Source organism: Pogona vitticeps, chromosome W, assembly GCF_051106095.1.
Source record: "Pogona vitticeps strain Pit_001003342236 chromosome W, PviZW2.1, whole genome shotgun sequence".
NCBI lineage: Eukaryota > Metazoa > Chordata > Lepidosauria > Squamata > Agamidae > Pogona > Pogona vitticeps.
In genome coordinates, this window is record NC_135798.1 from 2,675,714 (window position 1) to 2,691,720 (window position 16,007).

A 16,007-nucleotide genomic window follows, 5' to 3' on the forward strand; every position below is an offset into this window, starting at 1 on the left:
CCCCTCTCAGTATTTCGAGTTGAAAAACCACCTCAGAATAGCCATTAAGAAGCTCCATCATCGCTCTATAATGGACTGTTGGTCTCATTTAGCTCAGGCTATCAGCTCAGGTCACAAAAATGTTGGGAGTGGTTTCAGGTTCTTTCATTTTTAATAAGAACTCACAGGACCTCCCCTATATACCAACTGAGACGTGGGAACAGCACTTCTTGGCCACAGTGCCAACCGACTCGCTCCCACCCAGCGATCTTCCGGACTGGGTCCCAGTTACAACTAGTGAAATAACAAAACTTATAGGACACCTTAGAACTGGAAAGGCTCTGGGTCCTGATGCCCTTCCTCCGGAACTGCTTAAGGCTTACCCCGATTGGTGGGCACCTGTGCTTGCTGCTTTATTTACCACCGTTAATTGATCTGGTATCATGCCTAAAGCATGGACACAGGCCATAGTTATTCCCATTTATAAGAAGGGCGATAAGAAATCCCCTGCAAATTATAGACCAATAAGCCTTCTCGCTATCATTGGGAAGATGTACACCAGTCATTTACTCCACAAACTACAAGACTGGCTATTAAATCAAGATATTCTGGGACCTGAACAAGCGGGTTTTAAGGCAGGGAACTCTACATTAGACCATTGCTTGATTTTATCCCATCTGATTTCTAAATACACTTCGCAGCATAATACTTGCTTTTATGCAGCCTTCCTAGATCTAAAAGGGGCCTTTGATTCCATTGATAGAGATATCCTATGGCTAAAGCTCACCAGGCTGGGTATTGACAGGAGTCTCCTTTTCTTAATCCAAAAACTCCATGAGGGCTCCACATGTCGCATAAAAATGTTGACGCAGGGGGCACTTTCCAATCAGATTTTCGCCAACAGAGGAGTGAAGCAAGGCTGTGTTCTGGCTCCAACTCTGTTCAATTTATTTATTAATGACCTCACCCCACTCCTACATAATATCAATGGTCATAGCCCCAAATTAGGCCATTTACAGATTCCAATTCTATTATATGCGGACGACATGGTTCTCCTCTCCCGCACAAGGATTGGCCTAAAGCGGCTGGTTACCGGTTGCTATGACTATTTGATGCACAATAATCTCCAGATAAACTTTGAGAAATCTAAAATTATAGCTTTTGGCAAAGCTTGGAAATCCTTCTCGTGGTCCTTCAGTGGCAATTATATCCAGCAGGTTAGAGAGTTTAAGTACTTGGGTGTCTTTTTTCATTACCGACACTGCTGGACAACTCACCAACGGGCAGCGATTAAGTCTTCAAACCTCTCAGCACAGGCTATCTTACGTTTCCATCATACGTGGGGCCACTTTTACATCCCTGCCGCACTGCAGATTTTTAATGTGAAATCAGCATCACAGCTTCTATATGGTGTTCCCATTTAGATGTCTGCATTACACAGCTCTGTGGAAAGAGTCCAATCTACATTTCTATATAAAATCTTTGGCCTCCCCCCCTGTGTGCCTTATGCTGCTCTATGCCTTGATGGTGGTCAACACAGGATCAAGACCCAGGCCTGGCTCAGATTCCTGAAATATTGGATCAAAGTCTGTTTCTTCTCACCCAAGGACACCTTATGCCAAGTGCTGCTTGCTGACAGTCTGTTTCCAAAAGGTCTGGCTCTATTTATTAAGAAAATCAAGACCCTGGGGCTGTCACCAGATTTACTGGGCTCAAGACCCCCCATCCAGGGTGCTTCAAACAATTAAAAAAGGGTTTTGGATATAGAAGGGCAAACTTTGCATAGGGCTGCCCAAAGAGTTTATTCTCCACTTCACTTTGCCCCTCACCTATGGCTGTAGACCAAGCTATCTTTATCACTTAGAACAGCCACAAGATCGATGGGCATTTACCCTTGCCAGATGCAATATAGTACCATCGAGCATAGTGCAGGGCAGGTATAAGGGCTGACCAATAGAACTGAGAGTCTGCCCGTGTGGTCATGGAGAGGTTGAATCCCTGCAGCATATGCTATTTTATTGCACTCTGTACTAGGATATTCGCCTGTCTCATCTGAGTGCTTTTCTCTCCTCTCATTCTGGATGGGATGATTTGAGGAAAATGCAACATCTTTTAAGTGGCAATATTAAGGAAGTTACCCTGTCAACTGCTAGATACGTATATGCCATTATGCAGAGACGTCATAGCGTGCTCTCGCAGAATGAAGAGCCCTAAATATGCTTTCCGCTGGTCCTTCCCACCTGTTAGCCGATGAACATTTTAGATGTATTTCATTGTATTTGTTTGTGTTTTATTTTATGCAGTATGCCAATAAAGATTCCTGAAATCTGAAATTATTTTTGAGGGTGGAGCCTTATAAAACAAATGACAGCTTCTCTCTTCACTACTTGCTTTTCTTTCATCAGTTAGCCTTAGAACATCCATTCTTTTCTCTATTTGCATTAATTTTTTAAAAGGTTCTATTGCACAATTTATGCTTATTTTCATTTTGTAAGCATAAGGTTCTATGTCTATTTTGTGATATTTCTCTGTTAATTAACGATGGAAGTAAAACACTTCACAAGAGGCACTTCAAAATGTACTCCATTTATTCTCTTTTCTCTCTGTTTTGCATTACTTCAGCATTTTGTTTATTCTTTCCAGTGGAAACCAGCACAAAATTGAATGAGCCCCTTATGCCTTCTTAACTTATCCCGACCTCTGACTGAAGCTCTTTCCACATTCCATGCATTTATATGGTTTCTCCCCATTGTGGGTCCTTTGATGTGACCTAAGCTGACCATTTTCACAGAAGCTTTTTCCACATTCCATGCATTTATATGTTTTCTTCCCTGTCTGAATTCTTCGATGTGAAGGCAGATTCCTTCTCCCGCTGACACTCTTTTCACATTCCATGTTTTTGTGTGATTTCTCCCCAGGGTGAGTTCTTTAAACTGAAGTAGAGGCACTGGTCTGAAGCTGTCTCCACACTACAGGCATTTAAGCTGTTTCTCCTTTAGCTCATGGGTTTTTCCAAGCTTTTCTTCCCTGCTTCACATTTGACTCTTTTCAGGGCCAGAAGAAGTGGTTCTGTATAATTCTGGCCATCGTGTTTGTTACCTGATAGAGAAAAAAGATGATGTCTTGAGAATGTAGCCCAGAACAGAATCTAACTGGAGGTCAAACCGAAGAGTTTGCTCTGTCTTTGATTCCTTTGAAAGGCATATGTCTCCTGAAGGCTTGACTGGCAACATTTGAAAAATTTGCCGTATTGTGCAAACAACATTGGACTCCCCTTGCCTGAATTGATACTTCCCAAAGGGCCAGTGATGGGAAAATATAGTTGATTAATATTAACCACTATCCAAAATACTATTAAACATGGGCCATCAAGTCAATTCTGACTGATGGCAACCCTTTTTGGGGGGGTTTCTAGGTAAAGAATACTCAAAAATCGTTCCCCATTCCCTGCTTCTGGGACCTTGCAGTTTCCCAAAGGCCACACAGGATGACCTTTTCCATGGGAGACGCAGCAAGGAACCTCTGGTTCTGCAACCAGATATTTAAACCACTGACCTATCCAGCCAGCTTACTCAGAAATACAAGGATGGAGTTTGATAGGAATTGAGGTTTTACTGGAAAATTTCCATGGTTTACTTGCAAATTTCCTCCACTGTATGTAATTTAAAGACATTGCAAGTCCATAAATGTATTGAAAATGGTGAACCCATGAAAGGAGAAAGGGAAGGAAGAGTTGGAGGTGTGGTAAAAGCGTTCCTTAGAACTGCCTTTACACGAGACAGAGAGGGATTCAGAATGATTAGTCCCTAATGCTAGCAAAACCGGGTCCTGTAATTTTGCCCTAGGCGACTTCTCACTCCTTCACCCAAGTCTGTCTCGATTTTATATAAACAATCTGGAAGGTCTGCTCTTCCTCTTTTATTACTTCAGGACCCTCTTTTGGTAATATGGTAATGTGGCCAGATCAAAACAATCTTAGTTCAAAATATCCAATTGACTACAGTAGCTTGGTCTAAACATGGAGACAGCTTACAGACAATTTGTCTTTTTATATTTTATTACAAAAGATACCATTTCAACAAGATTAGTTTAACGTCATTTAGTATTTTCAAAATAACCCCCAGCCTTAGCCACCAGTCATTTCCTCTATAAGGTGAAAACAATAAAATGTCTATCTAGATCTTAAATAAGCATTCTTACGCAGTCTTCTGATTAAAGTTCTGCCAGACGCATCTCTCTCCATGTGTCGTCTCTGGCTGTCGTGAAAGCAAACTCTTCCCCCATCTCTCTTCTCCGTCCTTCTCCTTCTCTTCCATCTTCCTTAAATTAAGAAGTTATGTCCTTGTCCATCGAGGAGTTGAGATAAGATAAGGGTCAGCTTGCTCTTCTTAACTTTTTTTTCTTTAGTTGGAGAAGAACTGACCTTGTACATTTTCTCTCTAATTAGCACCTGGGCATAAGCAGATTTCTAGCTTTTTCGTTGCAGCTCTGAACTAAATCCTATGAAATACAACTCTATTCCATTTTCATAATCAAATTCATGACACGCCCCCCCTTAAAGATACAAAATATAGGACTATTAAAGTTCTTATTTTGTTACTAACTTAACATTTGATTATGAAAGGTTAACAAGACTATATGTGAACTTAAATTTATCTTAACAAAGTATTAAATTCATAACAGTAATATATCTTTTCTTATGGCTAAATACATCTCTATGAAAAATACAGAAAAAGAAAACAAGTTAATTAATTTTAAACATAAATTCAAGGTAACCATATTACATCAGCATACAATTTTTCAACGATCTGTTACATTATGTTCGATTTTTCTCCCCACATTGTTACAATTAGAATTATTTGCAGATCTGTTTCTATACATTTTTAAACTATTTACATGATACATCACTGGTTTCTTGGATGAATTTAACATTTTCACAAGATAATTCACATTTCCCACTTTTTGTATGATTTCCCCTGGACCTTCCCAAACTACTTCCAATTTTGACGTTTTGAGCGGGTTTAGTACCAATACCATATCACCCACTGCAAACTCTCGGTGACGGGCCTTCTTGTCATGATAGTATTTTTGTTTTGTACAATCAGTCCGTTTCCCTGTTCTTTGACAGTAATCACAGGAATTAACATAGTCCTTGACTTTTTTGGAAATGCCAGGCCAATAAAAATGCTGCGAAATCCTACTTAAAGTTTTTTGAATTCCAAGATGTCCACTACTTGGACTATCATGGGCAAGTTGCAGAATTCTTTCTCTGTACTCTCTTGGAATGACTAGTTGTTGTACTGGTTCCGCCTGTTCATTTGATTTGGGAAAATATTCTCGGTACAATAGTCCATTTTGTCCCCACAAAAAGGTTACTTTTTGTTGTACCGGATGTACCGCGTAACTGTCGGCTTGAGACCTCAAAGAATCCAATGTAGGGTCTTCCATCTGTTTTTGTTTGAATTCCTCTGATCCCATTGGTACTGGTAGATCCTCTGGTTCAGTTTTTGTTTTGGTTGAACTATCTAGTTCGTCCTCAAGGTGCTGCTGCAGCTGTGCTAATTGTCCTTCTGAGTCATCCTCAGAGTTATCTTCAGTTGGGACTTGCTCTATTGCCTTGCTTCGCGCACGTGTCACTGCTTGTATGGAAGCTGATTTTAAAGTGTGTTGGTGGTTAAGAAATGCTAGATCGTTTCCCAATAAAAAATCAGGTTTACCTTCATGCACTAATAAATATTTTGCACCTTTCCAATTCTTGTAGCTAATTTGCACATACACGAGTGGTGCGAATCGCTCGATTATTTCTCCTGATACATATGTTTTCACTGGACATCTCAGGTTATTCAAGATTAGTCCTGGATCCACAAACTGTTTGTTAATTGATGAGATATCGGCAGCGGTATCCCTAGAGGCATTTATGGTCAAATCTCCCGTAGAAAAATGTAGGGTTACAGGTTCCGAAAAACTTTTCAGTGACCAAGATAACTGTTCTTCCGGTAGGATGCTACTAGGCTCTATAACTGAAAATTTCTCCCCTGAGGGTGTCTGCTGGTTTACTGTTGTAGAGATTTGAGCTACTTGTAAGCCCATTATCCTTGGCACAATCCTTGGCTCCGTTGCTTGCATTTCACTGGTTTCAGAAAAATTTGGCTTGACTCCTCCTTGTCTCTGGGGTGGCACATTACATAGTTGATTAACTTCATGTGGTTCTGCTGGTAACTCTTCTGGTATTTCTAGTGGTGTTGCACTGAGATAGTTGACCTTCGGGGTTGTTGATTTGTATTTCCGTTGAGCCGGTATGGGTGCCTTCTCGAATCTCCTTGGTGCTGGTAAGGGTGTCTGCTGAAATCTCCATGGGGCAGGTAACGGGATTTTGCCAACTGGCTTCTCCTCTTGACTAGTTGATCCCGCCAGTCGTGGACAATCCCTTTTTAAATGGGCTCCTCCGCATTGAAAGCAAGTCAAGGGTGACCTAGTCTGGTTAGGGCCCATGCTTCTTCTCTCTCCAGCAAAAGACTGTCTTGGTTCAGGAACCACTGTCTTCTTGGATTCGTATTGACTCTGCCTTCTAAGCACTTCTGGAATAGGCCTTCCTCTGGTAATAGGTTCACTCTTCTTGAAGGAAATTAATTCATCGGTTTTGAGCGCCAACGTTTGGAGGTCTGTGCAATTTTTCTCCAATAAGCTACTCTTTAACTCTGGTGGTACTAAATTTAGAAAATGTTCTATATACAGTAGCATTCTTAAGTCCTTGAATGTATTGACCTTGGCAGCCTCTAACCAACGGTCGCCTAACACCTCTATTTGATCAGCAAGGGAAGAATAACTCATTTGAGGAGTCTTCCTCAATTTTCTAAACTGTTGTCTTAGCCATTCCGGTGTAAAACCTTCTCTTTGGTAAACCAAAATTTTAAACTGTTCCCAAGTTAAATTTTGGCTGGAACTTCTTGCTAAAATGGTGGCTAACTCCCCGGAAACTTGTGATCGTAGAAGTTTTAAATATAATTGTGTTGGCACGTTCAGATCAGCACATGAAGATTCAAAAAGTGACAAAAATGAAAAAATGTCATCGCCCTCTTGGTAATATGGTAGGTTTCTCCTGTCAATGTTAGATATTGAGTCTCTGGCTTGTTGTTTCTCAGCAATTTGCTTCTCTAAAATCTGTAGTTTCATTTCGTGGTATCTTCTTATTTGAAGTTCATTTGCTGTGTGTGCATTCACCCATTGTTTCTGGCTCTCCATGAAGTCTGCCATCATCAGGGTAAGCTGTTCTTGCAACCTGAAACTTACATCCCTTTTATCTGCTGGACTGCTGCTGGCTTCTGCCACTGCTGCTCCCCTCTGCATGGTTATTTCTCCTGTTAGCAGGTCCTGCTGAGTTGGAACTTGTTCCGCCCCAGTGTACTGCTGTGCCTTTCTTGGCTTCACTTTAGGTTTAACAACTTCTGGATTTGCTTCCATTAACCTTTGGGCATCCTCTTCAGTAAATCTTGTGACAGCACTCCTCATATGAAATTCTTTGGGTATCTGTAGCGAACTACTAATAGTTGTTGATCTTGCTCCACTCTGCAGTAAGGAACTATGCTCCATTGCTGACAAAATCTACTTATCCACTGATAATTCAGGCAGTGAACACCGACTGCTAAAAGCCATTTTTCCTTTTTTTTTTTCCTTCTCTCCCTCCCTGCAGCCTTGGCCGAAGCACGGGAGGAGCAATAAAACAATTAAACTGTCAGCTTTGACTGATCCTACTTTCCCTCCAGGAAATCCTTTTGGCTCTGGCTTGGGGTAGGAAATTTTCCTTTTTTTAACTTTATTTAATTACTTTTAAATTACTTTTATTATCCTGGCTGCTCCTTATAGACTCCTGCTACACTCAAAACAATTTTGCCACTCTGTCACCTGAGTGAAACGAGCTGGCACTTTTTAAACAGCACAATGCTTGTTCCTTAGAACTCTTAAGCCACTGGCAGAATCTCTCCTTGCATCACTTTAGCCTGAGCTTTCTGCATAGGAGTCTTCTCCAGTCACAATAATTTACAACCTTCCCTGCTTTGCTCTGAAGCTCACGCCAGAGAAGTTTCTCTTGTCCTTTATTCAGCAGTGTGTATCTGCTTGCTCACACATCTGCCTTCATAAAACAATTACAAGCGCTAATTCAGCCCTTGAGCAAAGCGCAAACCAAATCCCATCTGCCACTATACTGTAAACACGGCACGTAAGGCTCAGATCCCAAGATGCCACCATGTGGTAAACACGGCACGTGAATAATATCCCACCGCTGCCACCATGTGGTAAAAGCGTTCCTTAGAACTGCCTTTACACGAGACAGAGAGGGATTCAGAATGATTAGTCCCTAATGCTAGCAAAACCGGGTCCTGTAATTTTGCCCTAGGCGACTTCTCACTCCTTCACCCAAGTCTGTCTCGATTTTATATAAACAATCTGGAAGGTCTGCTCTTCCTCTTTTATTACTTCAGGACCCTCTTTTGGTAATATGGTAATGTGGCCAGATCAAAACAATCTTAGTTCAAAATATCCAATTGACTACAGTAGCTTGGTCTAAACATGGAGACAGCTTACAGACAATTTGTCTTTTTATATTTTATTACAAAAGATACCATTTCAACAAGATTAGTTTAACGTCATTTAGTATTTTCAAAATAACCCCCAGCCTTAGCCACCAGTCATTTCCTCTATAAGGTGAAAACAATAAAATGTCTATCTAGATCTTAAATAAGCATTCTTACGCAGTCTTCTGATTAAAGTTCTGCCAGACGCATCTCTCTCCATGTGTCGTCTCTGGCTGTCGTGAAAGCAAACTCTTCCCCCATCTCTCTTCTCCGTCCTTCTCCTTCTTCTTCGCCCATCTTCCTTAAATTAAGAAGTTATGTCCTTGTCCATCGAGGAGTTGAGATAAGATAAGGTCAGCTTGCTCTTCTTAACTCTTTTTTTTTCTTTAGCTGGAGAAGAATTGACCTTGTACATTTTCTCTCTAATTAGCACCTGGGCATAAGCAGATTTCTAGCTTTTTCGTTGCAGCTCTGAACTAAATCCTATGAAATACAACTCTATTCCATTTTCATAATCAAATTCATGACAGGAGGACCTGAATTAATAAAAAGCCGCTGTTGGCTCACATTTAGCTTGCGATCTACAACAATTCCAACATCCCTCTCACTCGTAGTTTTGCTGAGTCAACTATCCCCCACCTTGTAACTGTGCAATTGGTTTCTTTTTCCAAGGTGCCGGACGTTGCACTTAACTGTGGCCAGGTAGGATATTGCCAAAAAAAGAGGGAAATATTATTAAATGTAGCAGTGAGGGTTTATGGGTTAGGTTTTTTTAAGGAAAATAGTAATATTTCAGGATTTGTTACTATTGGGTGTTGCTTTGCTGTGGTATGTCTTCAGAGTATAGGACCAAATGGAGATGTGATGCTAAAACGGAATGGTTTAAAGTCTTGATAAATAAAGATAAATGTTAATGGATGAAGAGGAAGATACAGTTGTGCCTCGCATTACGACATTAATTCGTTCCAGCGAAATCGCTGTAGAGTGAAAACATCGTAATGCGAAAATAAAAAAACCATTGAAACGCATTAAAATCCCGTTAATGCATTCCAATGGCCTTAAAACTCACCGTCCAGCGAAGATTCTCCATACGGCAGCCATTTTCAGCACCTGTATAGCGAGGAATCCATTCCTAAACACAGCGGGGAGCCATTTTAATTATCCGGTGGCCATTTTGAAACCACCGATCAGCTGTTAAAAAACACATTGTTTTGCGAAGAATCATTTCCCAAAGCAGGGAACCGATCATCTCAAAGCGAAAAAATCCTATTTAGACCATCGTTTTGCGATCTTTTGAAGTGGATTCGTCGTAATGCGGGGCAATTGTAAAGCGGGGCGTGACTGTAAATTAAACCCTACCAAGGATGAAAGAAGGTATAATATTACAATATGAAATAAACTGATAAATAGAACTGACATGCAAGATGTTTGGAGAGAAGTGAAAGGAGATGTAAAGAAGTACACGTTTTATTCATCAGCATATAAAAGTTATTTTAGGATAGATTATATATAGTTGCATCTAGTGATTGTGATTTAGAGTTGATAAGACAGACGTAGGGTTAATAAATGTAGCAAATCACACGTGGGTGAATATGGATTTTAAGGGCACATGTGATTATAAAGAAGCTAGGAGGTGGAGGTTACGTACAGGAATTTTATGTCAAAATATTAATATAAATCAGGTCACTGAGAAATTCAGTAAATTAAAGTCTTCAACATACATAGGAAAATTGCATGTAGGTCAGCCAAACCCCTGAAGCTGATTCACTGGGAAAGTTTGAGGCTGCCGTAGCCACAGGAAGGCACCTGGGATTGTAGGGGCTGAAGTTGGTATAAAAGCAGGTCAGGCAGAGCATTCCTTGCTGCCCCTTTGCTTAAGGGCGGTCAGGCTGAGAGTGGGATCGTGAGCAAAAAAGTCATTATATGCTCTGTACATGCTTTTATAGTGAAGTTAAGCTATTTATGTTAAACGTTTAAATACAAAGTATTTTGATAATTATGTTTGCCTGTCACAAGTTTATGCATCCAGAGAGAAAGACAAAGCACGGAGTTTCTGTCAGGTCTCTCTCATTCCCTCTAGAGGTGCAACATCTACGCTTCCACCAAGGACACTGTTTGTGTCCACGTATCAAAAGCTTTCTTGACATTTTACAACATAAACATAAACTACTGATGGAAATAGAAAAAAGAATTGACAGAAATATGGAGGATAATTTGTAAGAGAGTTTAACGCACTATGTTTAGTTTAACGCACTATGAAATGTGTAACAAAGGCTTAGTGCCTATTTTTTTTTTCTTTAGGTTGAAACCAGTAAAGGAAGATTTGAAAGACTGGCAAAATATAATTAACAAATTTTGAAATGGTGATGAAAAAGCAAGAATTAATAAAAAGTACTGGTATTAATATCAGAAACTAGAAGGATTAGGTTTACCAAGAATGGAACTAGCACCTCATGGGATTTGGAGACTCTCCTCTCTTAATGCAGCCTAAATAGCATTTGTGATAATATGTGATTTTGATGTGCTATAGTGGGTCTAGTAGATGGATTATGTAGTCATGTAACTGTATTCAGGGAATCCATTTTGAATCAATGCAAGCGTCTGTGCTAGAAGTTCAAGATGCTGTTTTTGTCCACTAGCTCTCAGCCCTTATCTCGTTGCTAGGAGGCTGAAGAGAAGAGTTTTTGCAGTCAAAACATTCCTGAGAGATGTGTAAAGAGGCACCTGGCAGTTCATGGGAACCGGAGGCGGGAAGTAACATTTTTCCTTTCATCCTGATTGGTTCTTAGCTAGAAGAAGGACAAGGGGGGTTAAGAGCCACGGTCTGTAAAATGGAGTTTGGGAAGACAGAGAAAGAAGGAGAAAGAAGAGAGAGAAGCAGGGCCTATTTTTTCCTTCTATGAATTAAGATGGCGATTCATCATCATGGACTATAATGGACCTTACAATTCCTGATGGACTATGAGATTCCTGGATACGTAAGAATGTAGTTTTTTTTTAAAATTAAAATAGAAGGAAGGCCTAGCCTTTCATATAGACTAGTGTGAATTTTATTTTTCTTTTATTTTTCTAGCTGGAGTTTGTCAAGTATTCCAATGACTTATTTGGAAATGTTCTTTAATGCTGTGCTTTTGCAATAAACTGAATTCTTTCTAGAACTTTATTTTTCTAATAAAGACAATAATGGTTAAGATCTTAAGTTTGGTCTCTTGAACAGAAAAGCTTGATTATACCGCTACCTATTTCTTGGCCACGTACTTATTGGGCCCAGTATTTTCCTTGAGTGGTTTATGGTGTGGTTCTTTGTGATCCTCAATAGGGGATAGACTTGAGGAAAAGGGGGTCAGTGTGGCTGCCTGACTGATATTGGGCTCACATCAGCTAAATTGGAGGGCGCTGGACAGTGGAATCTCTCTATTCCCGGCTTGTCTATTTCTCCTTGGAGATGGGCAAAGCTCACAGCATTGGCCTTTTCTGCAGCCAAATCACACTGCTGATTCCAAGGTCCTTCTCGCTCCTAGCAGTGCTGAGCCAGGTATCCCCTGTCTTGTAACGGTGTGACCAAGAGGTCAAGGGGTAGAGCAGGAGTCCCCCAGCACCACTACCGTTCACAGAGCGACATCCCACAAGGGGAAATCCCAGAAGCTAACAGTCGGACAGTCCTCCGCTTCTCTCCCAAACCCAAGTCAAAGGTCAGGGCTGTTTTTCAACAAGTGTGGATGGCAGTGAGCAGAAGAGAGAACCAAAGCTAGAAATAATGAGTTTTAAAGTCTGTCAAGACAAACAAAACTCACGGTAGTAATGGACTCAAGTAGCATCTCTGTGGCCTGTCACTTAATACTTGCAGATTTGCTGTCCAAGAGACCAAACTTAGGATTTTAAGTATTATTGTTTTATTAGAAAAACAAAGAATTCAGAGATATTCAGTTTGTTGCAAAAGCATAGCATTCCAGTACATTTCCATGAATAATACAGTTAGAATCTTAGCAAATTCCAGCTACAAAAATAAAATAAAAAACCCTCTAAAAATAGCTTAGAAGGTAGGCTAGGCATAGCCCCTTTTCTGTATGCTTTCTCTGAACTACATCCTAGCATAACAGTAAAAACTAGCATTTGGAACTCAAAACTCCATCCTAAAATCAATACTAAAAATCATTCTAAAAATCCAAGCTCTCTCGGTCTCCATTCTCCATTTTTCTTTCATGCTGGGACCACCCTTCTTCTCCACTGTTCTGTGATGTTAACTAATCCGCATAAAGGGCTGTCTCTTCACACTCCACCTTCATTTCCCACGGGATGTGTAGGTGTTGTTGTCCTTTGTCCTGATGATGTGTCTTGGCTCCTTACTGTCTCTGGCCAAGGCAGCTTCATGGAAAATTCCAGTTAGCTCTAGGAGAAACAGCTTCTCAAAGCATCCACTTATGCTAACACAGACCAATATGGATTCCTTCTACAAAATTCCACGACTACAAATCCCATTAGTAAATTATATTTTAGTCTTAATAATCTAAAACATGACATGCCACCTCTGGGAATTCCAAAAATATGAAACAGGAAATCTAGTTTCCATTTTTGGCTACTAGTTACAATAATCAGCAGTAATTAGCTGATTTCATAGTGCAAATACTAATGATTAACTTTAACACATTCAAAATTGCATTTAATCTAGCAAAGCACTGAGGTAGAAAAACATTCTGACAGCAGCATGTAAATACATTCTTTAGGTTAAGCACTTCTACTTTCTAAACAATAGAAAAACAGTCATGTTAGTAATACTCAATACAGTACGCACTCTACATGTGCTCAGGAACATATCAGTAGTGAAACAGTGAAACATTAACAGTGTTTCAACAGTCTGTCATATCTTGATCTTATTTTATTTATTTATTTATTTATTGGACTTATATACCGCCCCATAGCGCTACAAGCACTCTCTGGGCGGTTTACAATTTTAATTATAAAGGCTACACATTGCCCCCCCCCAGGAAGCTGGGTACTCATTTTACCGACCTCGGAAGGATGGAAGGCTGAGTCAACCTTGAGCCGGCTACCTGGGATTTGAACCCCAGGTCGTGAGCACAGTTTTAGCTGCAGTACAGCGTTTTAACCACTGCGCCACGAGGCTCTTCACAATACATTCTGGAAAGACCATCTGCCAGAACATTAAACTTTCCAGCAATGTGCTGAACATCAAAATCAAAATCTTGTAATGCCAAATGTCATCTCAGCAATTCTGATTGTGAGATTTCATCTTCTGCAACCAAACCAAAGCTCTATGATTTGTCTGCAGAGTGAATTTACATACCCATAGATAAGACCTAAGAAGATTAAGAGACCAGATAATAGATAAGGCCTCTTTTTCTAGAACTGAGTAATTTCTCTAAGAGTTTTCTGGAGAAATATGAGATTGGATTAGGAATCCCATCTTCCCCTTTCTGTAACAGTACAGCTCCAAGACCCAAATGTGAAGCATCTGTTTGTAGAATAAATGGTTTGTCAAAGTCAGGTGATTTTAGTATAGGTGCAACACTAATCTCTGCGTTTAAGGCTTCAAAAGCACCTTGACACTCAGGTGTCCATTTTACCATGACAGGCTGTCTTTTCTTCATTAGCTCCATCAAAGGCATTGCCAAATGACTGAAATCAGGAATGAATTTTCTTTAATAGCCAACTAGGCCCAAAAAGGATTGAACTTGCTTTTTAGTTGTAGGAATAGGCCAATCATTTATGGCTTGCAAAGGCTGAATTTCTCCGTGTCCAATTAAATGACCCAAGTACATGACTTTTCCCTGCATCCACTGACACTTAGTCACTTTGACTGTCAATCCTGCTTGCTGGATTCTAGACAAGACAGTTTCAATGTGACATGTGAAATTCAAAATCAGAATTGAAAATTGCAATATCATCAAGATACACACTAGCAAATGTGTGTAAGACCATGCAAAAGTTTGACTATCTTCCTCTGAAATAAAGAACCACTGTTCTTTAACCCAAATGGTAACCATGACAAAGCTCTCTCCACATTTCATGCATTTATGTGGTTTCTCTCCAGTGCAGGTTCTTTGATGTAACCTAAGGGCATCACTGCGACTAAAGCTCAATCCATGCATTTATGTGGTTTCTCCCTAGTATGAGACCTTTGATGTAACCTAAGATGACCACTCTGACTAAAGCTCTTTCCACATTCCATACATTTATATGGTTTCTCTCCAGTGTGGGTCCTTTGATGCACTCTAAGATGACCACTCTGATTAAAGCTCTTTCCACATTCCATGCATTTATGTGGTTTCTCCCCAGTGTGGGTCCTTTGATGTAACCTAAGCTGACCCCTGCCACTAAAGCTCTTTCCACATTCCATGCATTTATGTGGTTTCTCCCCAGTGTGAGACATTTGATGTATCCTAAGGTTGCTACTGCAACTAAAGCTCTTTCCACATTCCATGCATTTATGTGGTTTTTCCCCAGTATGCGTTCTTTCATGTATCCTAAGGCCACCAGTGTCACTAAAACTCTTTCCACATTCCATGCATTTATGTGGTTTCTCCCCAGTGTGGGTCTTTTGATGTAACCTAAGCCGACCACTCTGACTAAAGCTCTTTCCACATTCCATACATTTATGTGGTTTCTCCCCAGTATGGGTCCTTCGATGTGCTGTAAGGGCATCACTGCGACTAAAGCTCTTTCCACATTCCATACATTTATGTGGTTTCTCCCCAGTGTGAGTCCTTCGATGTGACGTAAGGGCATCACTGCTTCTAAAGCTCTTTCCACATTCCATGCATTTATGTGGTTTCTCCCCAGTGTGGGTCCTTTGATGTAACCTAAAATGACCACTCTGACTAAAGCTCTTTCCACATTCCATGCATTTATATGGTTTCTCCCCAGTGTGAGTCCTTTGATGTGTCGTCAGCTCACCACTGCGACTAAAGCTCTTTCCACATTCCATGCATTTATGTGGTTTCTCCCCAGTGTGGGTCCTTTGATGTAATCTAAGCTGACCACTGTGACTAAAGCTCTTTCCACATTCCATGCATTTATGTGTTTTCTCCTCAGTGTGCGTCCTTTGATGTAACCTAAGGACACAATTGAGACTAAAGCTCTTTCCACATTCCATGCATTTACATGGTTTCTCCCCAGTGTGAGTTCTTTGATGTGAACGCAGATTTCTTCTCCTGCTGAAACTCTTTTCACATTCCATGTTTTTGTATGATTTCTCCCCAGGGTGAGTTCTTTAAACTAAACTAGTGGCACTGGTCTGAAGCTGTCTCCACACTTCAGGTGTTTAAGCCATTTCTCCTTTAGCTGATGGGTTTTTCTAAGCTTTTCTTCCTGGCTTCACACTTGTCTCTTTTCAGGGCCAGAAGAAGTGGCTCTGTATAATTCTGGCCAACGTCTTTGGTACCTGATAGAGAAAAAAGAAGGCATATGTCTCCTGAAGGCTTTACTGACAACATT

At 40.4% G+C, this 16,007-nt stretch overlaps 1 protein-coding gene and 2 long non-coding RNA genes across 3 annotated transcripts in view; 2 read left to right on the top strand and 1 right to left on the bottom strand.

Annotated features, from left to right (window-relative positions):
- The window catches only part of LOC144584997 (uncharacterized), a 259,478-nt gene that overhangs the window by 155,811 nt on the left and 87,660 nt on the right, over positions 1 to 16,007 (top strand). The gene's annotated exons all lie outside the window — the stretch shown is intronic.
- The window catches only part of LOC144585007 (uncharacterized), a 39,301-nt gene continuing 23,294 nt past the window's right edge, over positions 1 to 16,007 (top strand). Inside the window, exon 1 of the long non-coding RNA XR_013539514.1 lies at positions 1 to 11,530. This is a non-coding gene — a long non-coding RNA (uncharacterized LOC144585007). The remainder of the gene's footprint in view (positions 11,531 to 16,007) is intronic.
- LOC144584989 (uncharacterized) overlaps positions 7,632 to 16,007 on the bottom strand; it is a 13,100-nt gene continuing 4,724 nt past the window's right edge. Inside the window, exon 2 of the mRNA XM_078382417.1 lies at positions 7,632 to 15,954. Coding sequence (XP_078238543.1) covers positions 14,650 to 15,750 — 1,101 coding nt within the window. The 5' untranslated portion in view covers positions 15,751 to 15,954 and the 3' untranslated portion in view covers positions 7,632 to 14,649. The remainder of the gene's footprint in view (positions 15,955 to 16,007) is intronic.